The following is a 20155-nucleotide window of genomic DNA, read 5'->3' as shown; positions in this document are numbered from 1 at the left end:
TGCCACAGCTACTGTGGTGGACGGTGACCGAGGCCACCCAGACACGCAGCTGCTGAAGAGCACATTTTGGACAGATTATTAAATGACATGGGGAGAAAACACAATGTAATAATGTTCAGTAAAAAAAAAAAAAGTGACCAAACAGTATGTACAGTATACTCCCATTTTGTTCTAGACCCACATCGCGCGTACCGCTATGCGTTCTGTTTATACACACGCACGAGGGGAACTACGCCAGCAGGCTCCACGCAGAGAACTGGGGGTGATTACAAAATATTCTTCCTAGAAACCCAGACGATAGGAAAGACACCCAGTGGACGGGCTCCCATGCTCTTTCATTACACCTGCTGCCTCCTGTGGCCTCTACGGCAGCTGTTGAGAAGCCGGACCTCCATGTCCCAGACTCCCTTGCGGCTAGGGGTGCCGCAAATTAAGCCCTGCCAACTGGACGTGCTCTGCAAGATCCAGAAGGCGGAAGCGAGGCACAGGCCACCTACCAGTCCCTTTATGTAACATGAGGTTTCTCTGTGGGAGGATTCCAGCGCCCTCAACCCCTAGAGTGCTGTCTGTCTGGTTTTTGCACGGAGCCCTAACGTGTGGGTACAAATGAAAAAAGAAAACGTACGGATTATAATTGCTTTAACTGTTCTCAGACCTCTTCTATTTCCTGAATGTCCTACAGATCATCTAAAAAGGTCCTTTTAAGTAATCGTTACAAAAACTACTTAGTAAAACAGGGAAGTCTTAGGATTTCAGGTGAAGAGGACAAAACAGGATATGAAATCGTAGCTAAATGTTTACAATGGCATCAAAACATATGAAGTACTTAATGATAAGCCTTCCGAGGAATCTGCAAGATGGGTGAAGGAGTCAACCGAAGTGAGAGGCATGGAGTTTGCACCGAAAAACTCAACATCCAAGAGCTCCGTCCTCCCGGCATCAATCCAGAAACCAACATGAGCCGGTGCAACATTCGAAGAGCTCTTTCCACCTCCGTAACTTCATCCTCGAGGTCATATGGAGAAATAAATCCCTCCACTGGAACGTGATTTCGCAATGAGAAGGAAAGCAGGGCCAGCACACGCCACGAGGCTCAGTGAAAGGGGCCGCCCACGAGAGGCCACGAAATGTCCCCAACAGGCAACTCTCTAAGTGGCCCAGAAAGTGGATGAACGGTTGTTTCGGGCTGAGGGGGGGTGCGGGTGAGGAAGTGGGGAGTGGCTGCTAATGGGTTCAGGGTGGCTTCTGGGGGTACAGAATGTTCTAGAATGGACTGTGGTGGTGGTTAGTGCACTGGGAATACATTAAAAATACTGAAGTGTATATGTGGAAAGGGTGACCTATATGGAATGTGAACGCTATCTCACTAAAGCTGTTACCCCAGACAAATACATATAAAATAACGGCCAGGAAAACAGGAAAATAAGAGCCGGGGTGGGGTTGGGGGCGGGGCCTAGCAATACAGAAATTAAAGCAAGCTTTGTAAAACCTCAGTAACTGAAACAATAAGGATACTGTCCACAGACAGCCAGATCAACGTACCATGACAGGAAAATCTAGAAAAAGGCCCAAATACGTATGGGAATCATGTATTTGATAAAAACCAGTGGGGAAAAGATGGATGCCATTGCACAGAGCTTAGCGGTGCCCAAAAGACTAGCCCTGGGTCCATGCCTTGCATCGTACACCAGGTTAAACTCCCAACACGCTGAATTTTAATTATGAATAATGAGAAAGTACTAGAAAGCACGGAGAAGAAAACGTGCAAGAATTCTTTTTCTCTTTAGAGTTAATGACTCAAACTGCAAATAACTCACAGTCCAGAAGTCACAGGAAGAATAAAGTGCACTGGATAACTTTACACGGCAACACACACACACACACACACACACACACACACACACATACATGATGAACCAGGTCAAACACAAGCTATTAACTGGGGAAAATATTTGTGACTCGTATCACAAACAAGGGGTTAATCTCCCTCATCACTTTAAGGAATTCCTCGAGAAGGATCAATCCTGAGAGAAGAGTGGGCAAAAGATCTGAAGAGAGAATCCATAAAAAAAGAAATGCTGTCATAACACACGGAAATCTGCTGAAACTCATTCATAAGAAAAATGCAAACTGGAAGTACACGGAGATAGCTTTCTTTAACCTAGAAAACTGGCAAGACTCCAAACTTGGGCGCTAACTGTCCTGGCAAGGCTGCGGGGCAACAGGTTTGCCCATACGCTGCTAATGAGAGTGCGCTGGGGTGACCCCGGGGGTGGGGGTGAGGGCAATCTGGCAGCTTCTATCACAATTACAAATGCACACACCTTTGGAGCCAACAATTTCACTTCTGGCATTTTACTGTATTTGCAGATGTGGCCATTGGTCTCCAGGGTCCCAGCAGCATGATTTGTAAGAGCTCAAGGTTAGAAATATTCCAATTGATCATATTCACGGTCACAGAATGAAATCACTACGCGGCTACAGTAAGGGAGGAGGGAGGGGTCTTTGAACTGTTACGGAAGGAACTCTAACACAGATCTGAAAGTTTAAAAAACAATAGGTACAGAAAAGCATGGTTTACGACAGTGTATGTAACATGCCGCCTTTCTTCGTGTTTTGATTGGTATGCGCAACAGGAGTTCTAGAAGGGTCCACAAGATGCTAAGAACAATGGTCACGAGCGGCAGGGACAGGGGAGAGGCTACCCCCTGAAGAGTCTGCTCGGGATTTTAAGCGTGACTGTCGTACTTTCCCATAAAACGAAATACTTCAACAAAACCAGAGAAGACCGTAGCTGGGCTCTGGTCCCAGCTGTGTAAGGTTTCTACCTGCTCGAGTCCGGGGCCTGGACCGGGAGGGAGGACAAGGGACGGCCCCTGAGTCGGAGGCAGGGCGAGTCTACAGTGCGGTTGGTTCAAGAAGTAAACATCCAAAAAGGAAGGTAAGCCTTTCGGGCAAAGCAGAGCAGCTTGGGGACTTCGGTTAGATGAGAATTTTCGTGCCCACTCTCCCCTCCCATCCGGTGGAGCTGGCCTCCCCCCCCCCCCCCCCCCCGCCACCAGGGCCACGACCCCTGGCGGAAGGGCACAGACAGACAACTCACCGTCTTTTTCATCTTTTCCACAAAGCTGCTGTCTTTGACAGAGGAAGTCCTGAAAGAAAAAAGTAGCTGATGGGCATGGGATGCGCACAGCCCCGGGGGCAGGGCTCTGAGCTCCCCTTCTGCTCGGCCTCCCCGCGTCCTCTGCAGCGAGTCCAAAGCCTCTTGAGATGCCACCACAGCCAGAGCCAGGCCCTCCAGCCCCGACGGACGAGAACAAACAAGGGTCAAGGACATTACTCCCGTCCCTCAGCATCCAGCCAGGGGTCCCGAAGGCCCTGTCTCACCTCCAATCCCCGGAGGCTCCCACGGCCACAGACTGGGGCACACAAGTCCGTTCAGAAGCTGTCCCCCCCCCTCACCCGCCACGTCCCTCCACACGCCATACTCCTACGTACCGATCTGTATGCCACTCCCTCTGTGATGGCCCTCAGCATCGTGTCCCACTGTGGCCTCCAGCCCAGTGCTCCCATCCACTGCCTCACCCCACAGACCCCTGCTCCGCCCCCAAGCCCCTCTTCCTATCCTGCCCTGGGGCCGCAGTGACTTGTTCCCCTTTGTGGCCGTGGCACCTTCTAGAGCCCTGCACCTCGTCCTCTCCACAGAGCAGCACCACTGCCGGCCCACGTCCACCTCCCAGCTGCTGGCCTCCTGCCCCCCTTTCCATTTCCTGTCCTTTCCCTTCCCTTCCTCCTTGCCCCAGGCCTGCGGGGTCATCTACAGAAGCCCCGTGCGGGGCGCCTGGGTGGTGCAGTCGGCTGAATGTCTGACTCTTGGTTTTGACTCAGGTCGTGATCTCGGGGTCGTGGGATCGAGCCCCATGTCAGGCTCCGCGCTCCATGTGGAGTCTGCTGGAGATTCTCTCCCTCTCCCTCCTGCTCGTGCTCTCTCACTCTCTAAAATAAATAAATAAATCTTTAAAAACATAATAAAAAATAAAAAAGGCACCCGGTGAGCCTTGCCAGGGGCCCTCAGGCCTATGACAGCAAGGCGCAAAAACAGAGCGCTCTCTGAATAGCAAATCTTCGGGATGTGGGCAATACGGTGACAAGACTGAATAAAGCTAAAATGTGGTTGTCTCCATTCAGAACGGCACCGTTAAGGAAATGAAAGGCGAGCCAGGGCACGGCAGATGTTTGCAGCTTCTGCGTATCTGACAAAGGACTTAGGTGGAGAACATAAGAAAACCCTACCAATCAGTTAGCAAAAGATGGCTGATCCAACAGGAAAACTGTCAAAAGACCTCAAGCACTTTATTTTTTTTATTTTTTTAAAGATTTTATTTATGTGACAGAGAGACAGCCAGCGAGAGAGGGAACACAGCAGGGGAGTGGGAGAGGAAGAAGCAGGCTCCCAGCGGAGGAGCCCGATGTGGGACTCGATCCCGGAACGCCGGGATCACGCCCTGAGCCGAAGGCAGCGCTTAACGACTGAGCCACCCAGGCGCCCCCTCAAGCACTTTCTTAAAGAGAGCATCTGGTATTATTGTCGAGGGCTGTGGCATTACTAGTCACCAGGGAAACAGAAAACAAGACCACGGCGAGGTGAGCCGTGAAGACAGCCGAAGCTGCTGGGGCGCCCTGTGGCACGGCTGCTCCCGAACGCCGCACGGCAGTCTCTTCTGTCCACCCACAACCCAGCACCCCACTCCCTGGTGCACACCGGACAGAGCACAGCGGTGCCCGTGCACCGGGATACGTGCATAGAAGGTTCCAGCAGCGTTTGACAGGTGGGTGCCAAATGGGAAACAACCCTAATTAACGTCCACCCGCAGGAAAACCAACCAACCAACCAACCAACCGACTGCGGCATATTTAGACAACGGAATATTCTCCGCTGCAGCATGAATGGACGATCACTACGTGCCCGAGGATGAATGAGTCCCAGGGCGGCAGGCTGAGCGCGAGAAGCCGTGGAAGAGAGTGTGAATACGACTTCATTATACAAAATCCCTGAACAGGCGAACCATGCACAGGGACCGGAGTCAGGACACGGTGAGGGACAGCAGGGGCTCCTGGGGCACCAAGAACACTCCGCTCTGATCTGGGGGGTTGTGACCCCTTGCTCACGTGCTGACATCATCTCTCTGGGTGTACCTTTCTGTAGACATTCTATTTTAATACAGTTTACGCTTCCACAATTTGCTTCCAAAATCCACTTTTTCCCCACAAACACCACCCCGGGCAGCCCGCGCTGCCACTGCCAGCCTGCCGATTGGCCACCGAGTGAACTTGAACCTGGGCTCCGTTGCTCCTCAGCTAGACAGCGCAACTAACAAATACCCCTTGGCAGGCTTCTGCCAATGTCACATGAAGAAAAGGACAGGAAGGGTGCAGCGCTGTGTCCGGGGGCACTGGTGCCCACCTTATAGGGAGGCTGCCGGAGGCCCAGCAGCGGTATTTGTTTGGGGCCAGTACGGGGTCAGGCAAGGGCCCGATCCCAGTCTGACTTCAAGGTCTTTGCCCTTTTCACGACATCCGGTAGCCTCCTGAGCACGGGAGCGCGTAACAAAGTCACACGGAACACGCACACCCTACCACCTCATGGAAGTGCTCTCGTGGGGGCCAGCGGGCTGGAGTCCGTGGAAAGACCTACAGGGAAGCTTTCTTTCAAGGAGGACTCTGCCAAGCTGTTCAGACACATGATTTTGCAAACATAAAGGTATCCGAAGTTCCTGTCTACGCCCCCCAGGTTCTCACTACATTAGGTCCAGGATCAGAGCCATTTTCAGGGCCCCAGAGGTCAAGGGCATTACCTGTGGGGCCCCACGGGAAGCAGCTGGGGGCCGCTGCCCAGACCTTCCCAGCCAGACACAGCCCCGCCGCCCAGGAACCCGGAGCTGGCCCTCCCTGACTCCCCAGCACCGCGCCCAGTGCCCTCTGGGCAGGCCCATCCCTCAGGCCCGCACCCCAAGGGGGTCTGGTGTCTGGACATCTCGGACCACGTGTCCAGCTTCTGTCCCTGCCCTGCCACGAATAGCCATGTCTTCCCTGCCCTGCCGGTTTATGTTCTGTCCAGACCAGGACGCTGGCTTCTCCTGGGGCTCAGGGCTGGGACTCCCACCGCTGCGTGCCTGCCGAATTCTGAGCCATGAGGACGGATGAGCTTGGCTGAAACAGAAACTCAAAGGTGAACGGATGCTTCAGCGTCAGCCAGCGAGGCACACATCGCAGATGAGACGCTGGGAGAGAAGAGCAGGGACGAAACCACACGTGATTTCCCTTTGTACATGGACATGGACGCACGAGAGCCGCTCATCTGTGCTTTTTAAAAAACGGTCAGAACGGCCAAGTTGACAAGGAGTGAGTTTCCCCTCAAGCAAAAAACGAAAACAAACAAAATGCACTTAGTTTGACACCTAAAGAGCGTGAGGCTTGAGTTCTTGGAACGTTCACGGGTATGGAATGCTTTCTCAGTTGCTCAACCACGGCCAGTGAGTTCGCCACGCACAGACACGGTGTCATGGAAGCTGGTCACCGCCCAGCTGTGTCCCCGCAGTGCTGACCCCGACACGGCCTCCCTCACACGCGGCCGCTTCTGGGGTAGATGCATGACCCACGGAATCAACACAAGAGTCTGGGTCCTTAACAAACGGAATGCGCACCATTAATTATTCCCAGAAACAGGGCCTCCCGAGAAATCCCCCAGCACCTTGAGAGGGGACATTGCGGGTTAGAATATGAGGCAGGCCGGTCCTGCGATGTTCCCAATTTTGGTTTTTTGTATTATAATGACAAATACGTTTTACAGTTATAAAAGCCGGGATAGGGGGACAATTCCAATGTCTAAGAACTAGGGAGAGGCTGGACAGGGGAGCGCGGAACATACCTACCGGCGGGGAAGAAGGTTCGTGATACCCTGCTAAGTGGAAAAAGCAGGTTACAGAACAATGCAGGTGGCACACGAGCACGTCGAGAACTGTTCTCTCCCAGGGCTGAGTGACGGTCTTTTTTGCTTCCTTCTTCGGCTGATTTCTATGCCCATGTCCCCCACCCCTCTTTCCCAACTGTGAACATGTAACGCTTCCGCACCAAGAAAATGAAAACTGCCTCCTAGGTTTAGAAATGTGCGTGGAGGGGCGCCTGGGTGGCACAGCGGTTAAGTGTCTGCCTTCGGCTCAGGGCGTGATCCCGGTGTTATGGGATCAAGCCCCACATCAGGCTCCTCCGCTGGGAGCCAGCTTCTTTCTCTCCCACTCCCCCTGCTTGTGTTCCCTCTCTCGCTGGCTGTCTCTATCTCTGTCGAATAAATAAATAAAAAATCTTTAAAAAAAAAAAAAGAAAAAAAAAAGAAATGTGTGTGGAGACAGATCTGGAAGGCTCCTTCCGATGAGGACAATTAGAACAGCAGAGACCGTATCGAGAAGCTACTCGGAGGAGCACAGAGGCCTCTGGTGCGGAGCGCGACTTGCACCTTCCAAGTGCCCTGGGCCACACTGACCTCCCGTTCGCGGCTGCCCTGGCACCTCTGCCCACAGTGCCCTTCCTCTCTGTCCCAAGAGCTCCTACGTATTCCTTAAGGCACAACGTACAATTTCCTCTTCAGAGCACTTTCCCTGCTGCTCACATGGGAAGGCTGTCTGTCACCACCCTCAATACGGCACAGGCCATCGTCCGGGCCCGAGATTCCATGTTCGCGACTCATCACTCGATCTGAGGCTCGGGGGCAGCTGCCTGGGCCTCTGCACTCAGCCCCACGCCTGGCACTGGGGCGGTCGGGCCTGAGAAGGCCGCTGGAGGGCTCCTGACCCAGCTGACATCAGGTTCTGACATCAGCAGAAAAGCCAACTCCTGCCTTTTCTCAAGTACTGCGGTTTCGGAGAAGCTGCATCTGAGGAAGGGGAATTTGAGACTCACTAATCGAAGGCACGAGCAGTGCCCCCACCGCCCTGTGAGTGCCAGCGCCAGCCCCCCTCCGAAGCGGGGGAGGCTCGACTTTGAATCCCGATCTGCCACCAAATGGGCCCGTGACGGACAAGTGGTGGCCTCGCAAGGCCTCGGATTCCTCTTATTGAAAATACTGCATCTTGGACTCTGCGGCCTCCGCTCCCTGTTCCTTGTACAGCATCTGGAGTCTGGTTAATTCTCAGCGACAAAGAGGGTGTTCCCTAGAAGAAAGCCATTTGGGTCACTCTGGGACTTCAAAGATGCCCAGTGGCACCAGGTGGTACGTGCTAAGACCGAAAGGGTGGACCAGACGGTCCACCCACAGGGCCTCTGAAGACACCAGCAAAGGCTTCCCAGAAGAACTGGGCTCTATTCTCAGAGACAGAAAACAGCTCCCAAGGGAAAGCCACAGAAACCGGGCAGGCGACGGGCTCTTGGATGAGGCCCATATAGGCGGGGGGTGGGGAGGGCGAGCGGACAGAGCTCAGCTGTGGCCACCCAGGGGTGCGTGGCCTCCAACACAGATGCACGGGGCGGGAATTCCAGGCCGGCGGCTCGGGAACTGGGGGCCGGGAGGGGGCTTGCCAGGCAGGTCTGGCTGGGAATGTTCGAGGGCCAGCAAGATGGGCCAGCCCTCCTGCGTGGAGGGGAGGTTCTCCCTAGAAGCATGAGCATCTCTGGAGGCCAGCACGGGCCCCTTCAGTAGCTTCAGCCCTGGGAAAGCAGGAACACTCCCACCCTCTCCGCAGAGCTCCGGGCGTGGCTTCCAGAGATCCGGGGCGGACCGCATTGCATGGGGAGAAAGAGAAGATTCAGGAGGACCCGGTGCCTCTAGTCGCCACCCCGACCCAGAGCAGTTTGCTGACGTTCTTACCTGCTACACACAGCCTCAAGGAGCAGCAGAACCTGCCCCCCCACCGCACAGCCTGGCTGCCAGGCTCGGGGCAGCAGAGCTCACCTGCTCTGTTCACGCCGGTCCTCATACCTGAGGGCCCTCAACCGGCCTGACCCTGCCGGACAGCTCCACAGCGGGCCGTGCACCCTGAGCCAGCTCTTTCCTGGCGGGGAGGGGGGAAGCCGGCGACTGGGGCCTTCCTGGTTTCCAGTACAAATTCCTTCCTTTGGAGGCCGGAAGTACAGCCTGCAAACCAGGACCCAAGGGACCGGTGGTCCCATGCCCCCGGTGAGCCCCCCAGGGGACCGCCCGAGTCTGCCGGTCAACCCCATAGGCACCTTCTTCACGCATGCGTGGGGAGCCTGCCCAGGAAGGGGCCCCTTCCCGAGGCGCGTCAGTGCACTCTGCCACAGGGACACGTCTGGAACTGACCTTCTCACGGTGGGCTCGTCCCGCGGAGAGGAGTATGTGCATCCCATGGCTTCTCTCCTGACCCCAGGACTTTAAGGGAAAAGGCAGGTTCCGGCCGTCTCCCGGAAACGGGCAGGGAGCCAGTGGCCAGGAACTCGGGCTCTGTCCATCCTTCCGCAGTGCTGGCGGGGCCGGCAGACGGGCCGTGAACTCTGAGCGCGCCCCGGACACCCCGGCCCTGCCAGAGCCTCTGCCGAGCCCCTGCCTGCATCTGTCCCCTCGGGCGCAGGAAGACTCGCCACTCCAGCCGGGCCCCTCCCGTGATCCCCTGCGTTTGGGCGCACACCCCTCCTCCTGCTGTATGGACCGAGGGAAGGAGAAAACCTTTCCAACCCCGACTCGGGTCTCCTTGGTAACTATTTATATCGGAGCCCTTTCTCCCTACTTCCTCCCCCTTTCCCAATTAAAAAAAAAAAAAAAAAAGGAAGCCCTGAGGCTGAACACGGCTCTTCTAGACACTAGAAGGCAGTTGTGCAGGTTGCTATGGTAGGGCCGTCTCTCCACAAAGGAACCCGCATTGATCCCGCTGCCAGGGCGCCTCAGGATCATATTAAATTAGCTCTGGTTCCCGTCTTCCTCGCCACAAAAGAACCGTGGGCCACGGAGCCCGAGACACTGGGTCCGTGTCACCTGGGAGCAGCATGCGCAGAGAAACCACATCGCACCCTCCCAGCGCCCTGCACGGTGGCCCCCACGTTCGCTGCTGAGATGACCCCCGCCCCCCGAGGGGCAGCCCTTCGGAGGAACCCAAGTACAAAGAGCGGGCGGAGGAGGCGGCAGCTGGCCCAGGCTTGGAGCCCAGAGACCACGCGGGTCCAATTAGGGCTTTCCTCTCCTAAATCGGGAACAGGAGTCTCTCCAGTTCGGGCCTCAGAAGTCAACTGCAGGCCTCAGTGTGGGGAGGATGAAAGGGAGGGGACGAAAGCACTGAGTCACTTGGAAAGAGATGAACCCAGGCGGCCGGTATGACTCATTTCGTCTTGGGTCCCGGGCAACGCGCAGAGTTTGCAAAAGTCCCAACTCAAGGGTAATGCTCTACGGAATGGATTTCTCCTGAGACTTTGCCCGGCCCTTGGCAACATAGGGGGGCAGCTGCTGGGGAACAGCTGCCTTCCAGGGCCCGGGGTGGTGGTAGATTCTCCGCTACATGCTGGGCCAAGCTGGGGGCAGGCTGGCTGGCGCGGGCTCCACAAAGCAGGCCCAGATTTCTCTACCGCACGCAGAGCAGTCCCCGGGCCACGCAGCTGAAAGTGAACGGTTTGCAGGAGCTGCCTTTGGTGAAAACGAAGTGATCTGCTGGAGATTACACGGGGCCCAGTAGCTCTCTCGCCTAAGGGAACAAAAACAGACCAGCACCGGGAGCCTCCTGCTGTGGCTGGCCTCTGGCAGGTGGGAGGCCATGGGTCAAAGCCAAAATCCGGAATGGGAACCCTGACTGAGCGCCTACTGTATGCCACCTAGTATTCAAGGAGCTCTATATTGTATTTCATTTAATCCTTCCAACCCTTCCAAGTGGGCAAGGATTTCTACCCCCTTTTCACAGCTAAGGACAGCGGGGATTGGGGTGGGTGGGGGGAGGGGGGCAGGAAGCCAGCTCCAGACCACGAAAGCCCAGAGCCATGGCAGTTCACGACTGTCCCACCCTGTGAGGCTGAGCACAGCTCGAAGGAGTCCCTAGGCACGCTCAGCACTTCGTGGCCCTTTCCAGGGATCTTCACGGATCCTCGGCCCTCAACCTTTGGGATGCTCTGAGGCCCAAAGGGGCTGCTGTTTCCCTCAGGGACACCCTCCCATACAGCCTTCAGTGTGTATTCACCATCATGTGGATCCGGGCTCTATGCGTGCCATGCGTGGCCCAGGTGGCCTACCTTCCCAACAGCGCGGGACAGCATGCTGTCTTCACCCTTCCAGCCCTGCAGATCCCCGGGCTGTGACCCTCGACTCCCTTCCTGACAGCTGACTTCCTTGGTGACCTTCCAGAGCAGCCTTGCCGGTCCTCGTCCGCTTCTGCTCTGTGTGCCTGCTGCGTTTGTGCTGCGGGCCCGCCTGTCAATGCCAACACCCGCTTTCTACTTAGGTTCCCAGACTCAGTTCGGGGGCACCTCAATCCTGACACCCCCACCAAGGGGAAGGGTGACGCTCTTCTGCATTCCCACCACCTCTGGAAACACTCATCGCTCCCAAATGCATGTGAGCCCCCGAGGACACTGCCTGGCACAGAAACGGAGCCACCAGCCGCAAGCCCTCGGTGAGGCCCAGCGAGGCCCAGAGGTCCACGGACGCCCGGCTTGGCAGACAGGTCACCTTCAGAGCTGCAGGCAGTAGATCGAATGGCAAAACCACTCCGATCTCATCAGGGGACAGGGAGGAAGGAGAGGCAGTGTAGTCCCTCACGGTCAGGGGGCAGTGGACAACCCAGGCCTGCACTCTCGGGGGCAGCGTGGATGCCCTGAGCCCCTTCTCCTGCCACTTCCCCTGACGCTGGGAGGCTTCGGGCACTGCCTGCCCTCCACGTCCACAGAGGCCTCTCCCCTGTGCCGGCCTCTTTGTACAGCTCGTGTGAGCTTCTCTTTTCACGTTCGGCGGAGCCCAGCACCTCTCTATAGAGTGACCCCGAATTGGATGTAGAACTCTGGCTCACTTTCCACGGACGGATGGGCATGAAGCCGGCAGCCTTGACTCCGGGCTTTCCCGGCCCTTCGGTCCAGAGCGAGCCCCCAGATAAAGGTCACGGGGGAAAATGAGCTCCTTTGTGGCTTTTCAGAAACAAGCCCCAGTGGGATGCAATCAGCAAAATCCAGACTGTGGGAAACTGTGAAACAAACAATCTTGTTTCTGGAACAAAAATGCTGCAGGGAGACACCAGGGATGGAGGGGAAGCCCGTGCAGTGAGAGACTTCCTGTCCCGTTCAGGAGGAGAAGCCAGGCACAAAAAGCTGTAGCTCCGTCATTCCATTCGCATGACATTTGGGAAAAGGCAAAATTACAGGGACAGCAATATGATGGTGGTCCCTCGAGGTGGGGGTGTGGCTGTCCACTGCAAAGGGACACGGGGAATTTTCAGAACAGAGGCATGTTGTACGTCTTGACTGTAACACTGGTTACACAGCTGCATACCTCTGGCAGAACTCATCAAACTGTATTTTTTTTTAAGTAGGCTGCATGACCCGCGTGAAGCCCAACATGGGGTTTGAACTCACGACCCTGAGATCAAGCCGGGAGCTGAGATCAAGAGTCGGACGCTTAACCGACGGAGCCACCCCAGCGCCCTGAACTGCATACTTTAAAAAGGGGTGTTTTGCTACATGTAAATTACACCTGGACAAATCTGACCCCCCAAGAGAGAGACTTGCAAGATTTATTTATCAACTGCCGTCTTGCTTAGATCCTGAATTTTTAAAAAAGTGTTAAAAAAAAAAAATCTATCAGTTAATCAGGAACCATGAACAAATGCTACTGAGTGTCTGAGGATCCGGAAGCTTGCGGCTGGCTTTCAGGGCTGTGAGGAGAGCCCCAAGCGGAGTTCAAAAAGGAGGGCCCTTGAATTTTAGAAGGCTGAACTATTCACATTTCACATAATTTCATATGAAAGATCTCCAAATTTGCTACGAAATCCTGATTCCTTTATTCAGATTTCACATGGATGGCATGACTCCTTATGACATATGATGGCTTTAAGATAAGCCAGGAGCAGTTGGCCGGGGTGGGGGGGGGGGGAGGAAACATGACTCCACACGGGTGTTTACTCTGGGTGGTGTTTACTCTGGGTGATCGGTGCTGGTGCTGGAGTTCACTCTTCTGTGCTCCGTGCTTTGGGGTTTGTTGGAAATGTTCCACAATAAAGAGCTTTGTTTTTCTTTAAAGCACTCTCAGGCGCCAGGCATGAAGCTAGGTATGTGTGGGGGCACCACGGCGCTCCTCACCTCCAAGAGAGCATAAGAAGAGCCCAGCAGCCTGGGCGGGGACGGGGTGCAGGCCCACCTACAAGGGTGGCCCTGTTAAGCTCCACCACGGATGGCCGGCCTCAGCGGGGGCCCAGATCCTCTGGTTTTGTTGTTTTTTCCAAGAGAAGCTATAAGTCTGGGTTTTATATGCCAGCCTTTTCAATGTTCTACTTTATTTTTTCTTTATTTGGGAGGGAGGGGCAGAGGGATAGGGAGAGAGGATCTTCAGCAGGCTCCACGCCACCACGGAGCCCGACACGGGGCTCGATCTCAAGACCCTGAGATGATGACCTGAGCCGAAATCGAGAGTCGGACACTTAACTCACTGCGCCACCCAGGTGCCCCTAAATGTTCTAATTTAAAACAATGTTCTAATTTAAAGATCTAAAACCCCCGTGAAAGCCCAGGCCAGCTTGTGGGCCAGTCCACTCCAGAGGCAGCCGCAGGAACAGGTTTAACGCTAATACCAGCCATTCTCTGAATGTCCCACGTGAGGGTCCCACACAGGGATGGGGCGTCCTCTCTGCACCAGGGGAGGCAGAAATACAAATGCCCATCTGACAAGACAGGTGCTCCACGCACAGTGCTGTGTTCCATGTGTGGGCAAAGCGGGGGCAGCGGGGGCCCCTGGAGCTTTGGACTCCTGTGGGAACCACCCCACCCTGGTGGTCTTAGACCAGCAGCCGCTCTGGCGTGTAACGCTCCGTCCAGGGGCACGAGCTGGGTGAAGGCTGAGGACTAAGTGGGAGTGGACAGGAAGGAGCCACTTTCGGAGTTATTACCAGCATCATTAAGAGAATGCGATGCTCTCTTTAACAAGCCTTTAACTGCTATTACAAACAGTTCAAAAGGCCTCCCCAGGGCATACAACCGTGTTTGCGGACCAGAAGACTCCATATTGTAAGGTAGCAATTAATTTATAGATGCGATTCCACCCCAATTAAAACTGCACCAGGGCTGGTTTTATTCCCTCTTTGGGTTTGGTGGACACTGACAAGCTGGTTTCTACACGGAAATGTCAAGGGCCAAGAGAATCCTAAAAGAACAAAGCTGGAGGACGTAGCCTACCAGATATAAAGTCAAGAGTGACTACGAAATCACAGAAAGTAGAATAGTGAGGTAATGACGAAGGGACAAAAAAAAAAAAAAAAACCGATCAAAGGGACAGAACAGTCTAGAAATTGACCTGCATTTCACAGGTCAATCACAGTTATCTGATTTATGTCAACAGTGACGCTGAAGGGCAGGGGGAAGACGAGGGCCTTTTTCAGTACCTGTTGCTGGGTCCAGTGGATGGATGCCCACAGGGGACAAAATGAACCTCGAAGCGCCACACACAACCAGCCAATGCCAAGTCAGCGTCCGCTGGACGGAGGTCTAAGTTTAAGAGAAACCCTAGAGGGCCGTCTGGGTAGCTCAGTCAGTTAAGCATCTGCCTGTGGCTCAGGTCATGATCCCGGGGTCTGGGATTGAGCCTTGAACCTCGCATCGCATCGGGGCTCCCTGCTCGGCAGGAGGTCTGCTTCTCCCTCTGCCCCTCCCCCTGCTCTCTCTCTCTCCCTCCCTCCTCTCTCTCAAACAAATGGATAAAATCTTTTTAAAAAATTAAAAAATAAAAAAAATAAAAGCTACACTGAAAGGAAGCTTTTTAAAAATAGATTTATTTATTTTAGAGAGAGAAAGAGAGCAGGGGGAGGGGCAGAGGGAGACGGAAAAGCAGATCCCCTGCTGAGCATGGAGCTGGGACTCAGGGCTTGATCTCAGGACCCAGAGATCATGACCTGAGCTGAAACCAAGAGTCAGATGCTCAACTGACTGAGCCACCCAGGTGCCTCTCAAGGAAGCTTTTAGAAGAAAACTTAAAAAGAACATCTTCACGACCTTCGGATAAGTTAAGAATTCTTATTCTGGTCGGAAAAACATCAACCATAAAGGTTTAAGGTCAACTGAAAGGTTGAGGGGTTGGAGTAAGTGTGAGTCAAGCACTTCTGATCATCAAAAGACAGGAGTAAGAGGGTAAGGAGGCAAGTTACGGAAGGGAGATGATATTTACAGTACGTTTATCTAACAAAGGCCTCATATCTCGAATATAAAGAGCCCTGGCAAACCAATAGGGCTGATCATCCGGTGGGAGAAATGGGCAAAGTCTTGAACAGACCTTCACCAAAGGTTTCTAAATGGCCAATAAGACATACGACAAGGTCATGGATCTTCAGAGAAACGCAAATCAAGACAGGATGCCGCCACACGTCTGTTCAAATAGTTCCAGTAAAAAAGTTGACCAAAGCCAAGTGTGACGATGGAATGTGCTGGTGGCAGGCCGGACACCAGAACAAACGCTTGGGAACACAGTTTAGCAGGATCCACTAGAGCTGAATCTGAACCCTCCCCACAACTCGCCAGCTCCATGTCACGGCACACATGGAACAGAAACATGTCTGTAAGGGAACAAAACATGCCTACTAGAATGTTCACGGCAGTACTGTTTGTAATTGTTCTCCTGACTGGAAACCATCGGAATGTCTGTCATTTTAAGAACGAAGAAATTACGGTTATTCACATAATGGAAAACCAAATGAGACCAAAGAACACCATATACACCACAGAATGCGTGCTCTGTGACACAGACAACGCGGGGGCCATTTTGGTGACATGTCCATCAAACTGTGCGTACTTTTATGTTTGTGTGTTATATACACTTCAGCAGAAAAGTGACGAACAAAAACAAAGCAGTCCTTGGAACTGACCTTTCCTCTGACCTTCCTTCCAGAACTGACCTCCCCTCACTGGTCTCCTGCTCATTTCCCCTCACTGGCCAAGGGAACCAGACAAAGGAGTGGCGGGTGGCCTAACCCTGCTAACCACAGCTCGCTCTCAGCCTTATAACACAAAAAACCAAAACCTAAAAAAAAAAAAAAGAAAAAAGAAAAAAGGCACGATCTTCATTCTAGCAGCCTGGCCTCTCGTTTAGTCACCCCATCCCCCGCTGCTTGCAAAGGGTCCAAATCTCTTAACTTTGGGTTTTGCTCTGCTCCCTTGCCCCGCCTAGCTACCCCCAGAGGCATCCTCAGTCTCCCCAATTCCCAAGCCTGCTCTGAGCGGCTGCCTTGCCCAGACTCCCATTGGCCCTCCCGGCTCTTCACGCCCAGGCGCCTGTGTCCCATCGACTGTGCGTTCGCCGTGCTAGCCCCAGGACTCCCTTCTCTGGCCTCACCATCTCTATTGGGCCGTTTCCTGGAGCGCCCTCCCAACCCGCCCCCCGACGGCCCTCCGTCCATCCCCCATGCAGCCCAGGTGGGGCCCTGCTGATCAGGCTCTGACTGCCTTGTCCACACCCCCAGCCCCACACCATGCTCACCACGCAGCCCGGGGCCAGGCACAGTCCCCACACTAGGGCCTGTGACTCCCCACTGAGCTGGTGGCCACGGAGGCTCTGTGCTGTGGCAGAGACCATCTGCGCTGGCTAGAGACGGAAGTGGTCGGGGACAGAAGTGCGGGGTTTACAGCGGGAGGGCCAGGCTGTGGCCCCGGGGTGCCAGGTGAGTGACCCCTCGGAGTCTGTTTTCTCAGGAGTGAAACAGGGCATCACGGCAAAGGGGGAAGCATGCCTTGCGAAGTCTGCAGGTCTGGCTTGACAACGGCCTCTGCTCCCTGTAAGTCAGGTGACCTGGGTCCTCAGTCACTAGCGTCTCAGTATGCTCAGCTGCAAAGTGGGGTGATAAAGCTTTCCCTGAAGGGCTCTGGTGAGACCAGACAGGATATTAATAGTAAGGATAAAGATAATAATTCATGCCATTTGGGGGCAGGGCCACGGCCATGTGCACCTGGACATGGGTGAAGCACTCAACGATGATTACGATTAGAGCATTTCAGTTTTATAGCCCCAGGAGATAAGGACGGTTAGGACCTCTATGAAGAGCCAAGGGCACAGACTTGAAAAGATTCCGTCACGGGGAACGTCGCACGACTACTAGGCGGTAGAGGCAGGACTCGAACCTTCATCACCCAGCTCTGGGTCCTAGCCCTGCTGCACTGGGAAAGGGTCCCCCGCAGAGGGTCCACGCCACCCGGCCCCACCAGGCTTCTGCACGGTACGGTAAGGGACAAGAGGTGCTGCACAGCGGCAGACACCGCATGGAGAAGCCGGAACCTCACCATCACGAAGAGGGACATCCAGTTTCCCTCTGCGGCAGAGACAGACTCTCCGAGCCGCCAGCGCCCCCAGACTAGCGGTTTTATTTCAGGTCCGTCTTGCAAAGCCGGAAAGGTGCCAGGGAGGACGGTGGCTCCCCGTACTCCCACGGCACACCCACGTCCTCACTCGGGGCACGGGTGTGCAGGGGACACCTCTGCTTTACAGCCGAGGAAACTCAGGGCCATTGGAAATGGTCCCCTACCTTGTATCACATTCTCCCCCAAACACCTTCCACGCCAGGAAGGCACGTGGGCCAGCCGCAGCACAGAGGCCGGAGTCCTGCTTTCCGCCGGTCCTTCCATCCTGCCTCTGGCCCTCTGTGGGCAAAGCCCTCCAGGCCTCCGGGCGTGACCGCACCTGCTAGAACCTGACACCGGCCTCCCTCGGCACACGCTCCCAGTCTGCCTGCGCATTTTCCTCCGGGGAAACGTCGCCTTTGTCTTCTTGCAGCACCCAGCGCAGGGCGCAACACAAAATGCACGCTGACTCGCCCTGCGGCCACCAGCGCTAGGTGACATCACCGTCACCTCACCTAGCGCTCACATGAGCCCCGGGGGACGGGGTCACTGCCTCCATTTAGCAGAGGGGAAAACCGCGGCAGGGTGAGGGCAGGGTCTCGCCCAGGCCCCGCCCAGCGACAGACTGTGAGCCTGACGAACTCGGGCACTTCCTCTATTTTGTTCGTGGCTCCTTGGGGCAGAGCGAGGCCTCGGGAGATATTTGCTGAGCTTTCGAAAATGGAAAACTACTGTCCCGTGTGTGCTACGAGGACTGTGTTCTCTGAATATCGGCTGTGACGTTTGAGGACCGTAACTTTTCTGGGAGAGGCAACGGTCACCACAACGGCAACAGGGAATTAGGAGCCCACGGGACACTGAGTGCCCAGCCTGGGGGACTCTGGCCCGAGTGTGGCCCCAGGGCCTGCACCTAGGACCGGCTCTGGGCGAGGGCAGGCCTGGGCCCTGGGGCTCCCTCAGCCCAGGAACCCCTCCCCACCCCCCAAACCTGCCCGTGGGCCTCTGAGGTCGGATTTGGGTAAAACACAGGCAACAACAAATGTGACAAAGTGACCTGGCTGCAGGAATGATTCGGAACTCAAGTCTCGGGGGGAAGTGGTTTCGTCACTTTGTCATACTGTCATTTTCTTACTTCCGAAAATCAGCTGTACTCTTACTTAATACTTACAACTAATTCGCCTATTTATTTAAACCTTCTTCCAAGGAAGCTTTATGGAAGGTTAAAAAAAAAAAATCAGTAAAGTAAAAAGAAAACAATGTTATGAGTAAAGTCAAGCTGGACAGTGTGACATCGTGACTTATAATAAATACGCATTTGGTCTTTGTACCCTTTCTGGCACAGAGCTCCTAAAACCCTTGGCATTTACTAACTGATAAGAGCAACAAAGGTATCTAGTTCCTCAGAACCAGCCCCCTTCAGCCACACTGGAGTTTATGTTAATAAAGCGTTTTCTGGAAAGCCCCTAAGGACAGGGCTGGTTGGCAGGCAACTCCACCATGTGATCAGAGGGTTTGAATTTTCAGGCCGGCCGCTGACCTCCGGGGAAGGGAGAGGGGCAGAAGGTGAATGACTACCCAAGGGCAGATGATTTCATCAGTCACACCTGCACCGAGAGGTACGATACCTCCATAAATACCCTGAGCATGGGGTTTAGAGAGCTTTGGGTTTCAGGGTGCTGAGCACTTCCTTGGGGGGCTGGGAGGGCAGTGCCCCTGGGGAGGGCATGAAGCACCGCAGCCTCCCCCACGCCTTGCCCCCTGCACCTCTTCCATCTGGCTGTTCCTGACTCACATCCTTTATAATAAACCCATAACCTAGTGAGTACACTGCTCTCCTGACTGTGAACCGCTCTAGCAAATGATTCAAACCTGAAGAGGGGGTTCTGGCAACTTCTGATTTGGGAGCCTGGTGTCTGAGATGGGGTGGGGAGGGGCCTTGTGGGACCGAGCCCTTACCCATGGGATCCGATGCTATCTCCAGGGGGACAGCGTCACACTCAGCGGCGTCCCAAGGGTGGGAGAGAACTCCGCATACATCCGGGCACAGAAACGTTCAGTGTGGGTCTCGAGGAGAGGAAAAAACCAGTTCTCCTCCTCCACTGTCACCCCCAGAGCTCTAAGCTTGAGGCTGCTCTCTTCGTTTGACAGGGGACATTGGTGATAAAGATGCATCAGCGCCAAAGCGCAACCTGGCCCACGTCAGTGAGGCCACGGGACTGAAAGGCAATCATCTGCATGGGTGCGGACGGCACCTCTCTGCCCCATGGCTTCTCAAGACAAGATCGCAGGCCTGGAGTGAAATACTGAGTGGGTGCTGCCCGCAGCACTGAAGACCTCTAACGCCCCCGAGCCTCAGCTGATCCACCTGTGGAAGGGCACCGGCCACTCTCAGTGGTCCCTTGGGAGGTTCCATCGAGAAATGCAAACAAGAAACAAGACCCGGAAGAATCTCGTGAACCCCCACACACTGTGGACACACGAGGGGTTAAGGGAGACCTGAAGCCCAGGCCACCAATAAGGTACCAGCCGCGATTCAACCCACAATGCCGCAAGGAAGCCCGCACCTCTCTGGCCTGGCTCCCTCCCGTCCCGGGCCCATGGACAGGCTCTGGAAGGCTGAGAGAGGGATCCTGAGTAGGGTCACTTA

General features: G+C 54.7%; 1 protein-coding gene and 1 long non-coding RNA gene across 6 annotated transcripts in view; both read right to left on the bottom strand.

Moving 5' to 3' along the window:
* Positions 1–20155, bottom strand: part of LOC113267808 (NADPH--cytochrome P450 reductase) — a 58675-nt gene that overhangs the window by 6735 nt on the left and 31785 nt on the right. For all 5 annotated transcript variants that reach the window (XM_048224572.2, XM_026516033.4, XM_026516031.4 and 2 more), the window contains exon 3: positions 3104–3152. In XM_048224572.2, the coding sequence (XP_048080529.1) occupies positions 3104–3152 (49 nt within the window). The remainder of the gene's footprint in view (positions 1–3103; positions 3153–20155) is intronic.
* On the bottom strand, positions 9821–20150 carry LOC130544336 (uncharacterized). The gene is made up of 2 exons (XR_008960550.1): positions 11221–20150; positions 9821–10682 (listed from the first exon to the last, which is right to left on the bottom strand). It is a non-coding gene; the product is annotated as an uncharacterized LOC130544336 (long non-coding RNA).

Source organism: Ursus arctos, unplaced genomic scaffold, assembly GCF_023065955.2.
Source record: "Ursus arctos isolate Adak ecotype North America unplaced genomic scaffold, UrsArc2.0 scaffold_2, whole genome shotgun sequence".
Classification (NCBI taxonomy): domain Eukaryota; kingdom Metazoa; phylum Chordata; class Mammalia; order Carnivora; family Ursidae; genus Ursus; species Ursus arctos.
Note: the sequence above shows the minus strand (reverse complement) of the source record. Positions and strands in the feature narration are given on the sequence as shown.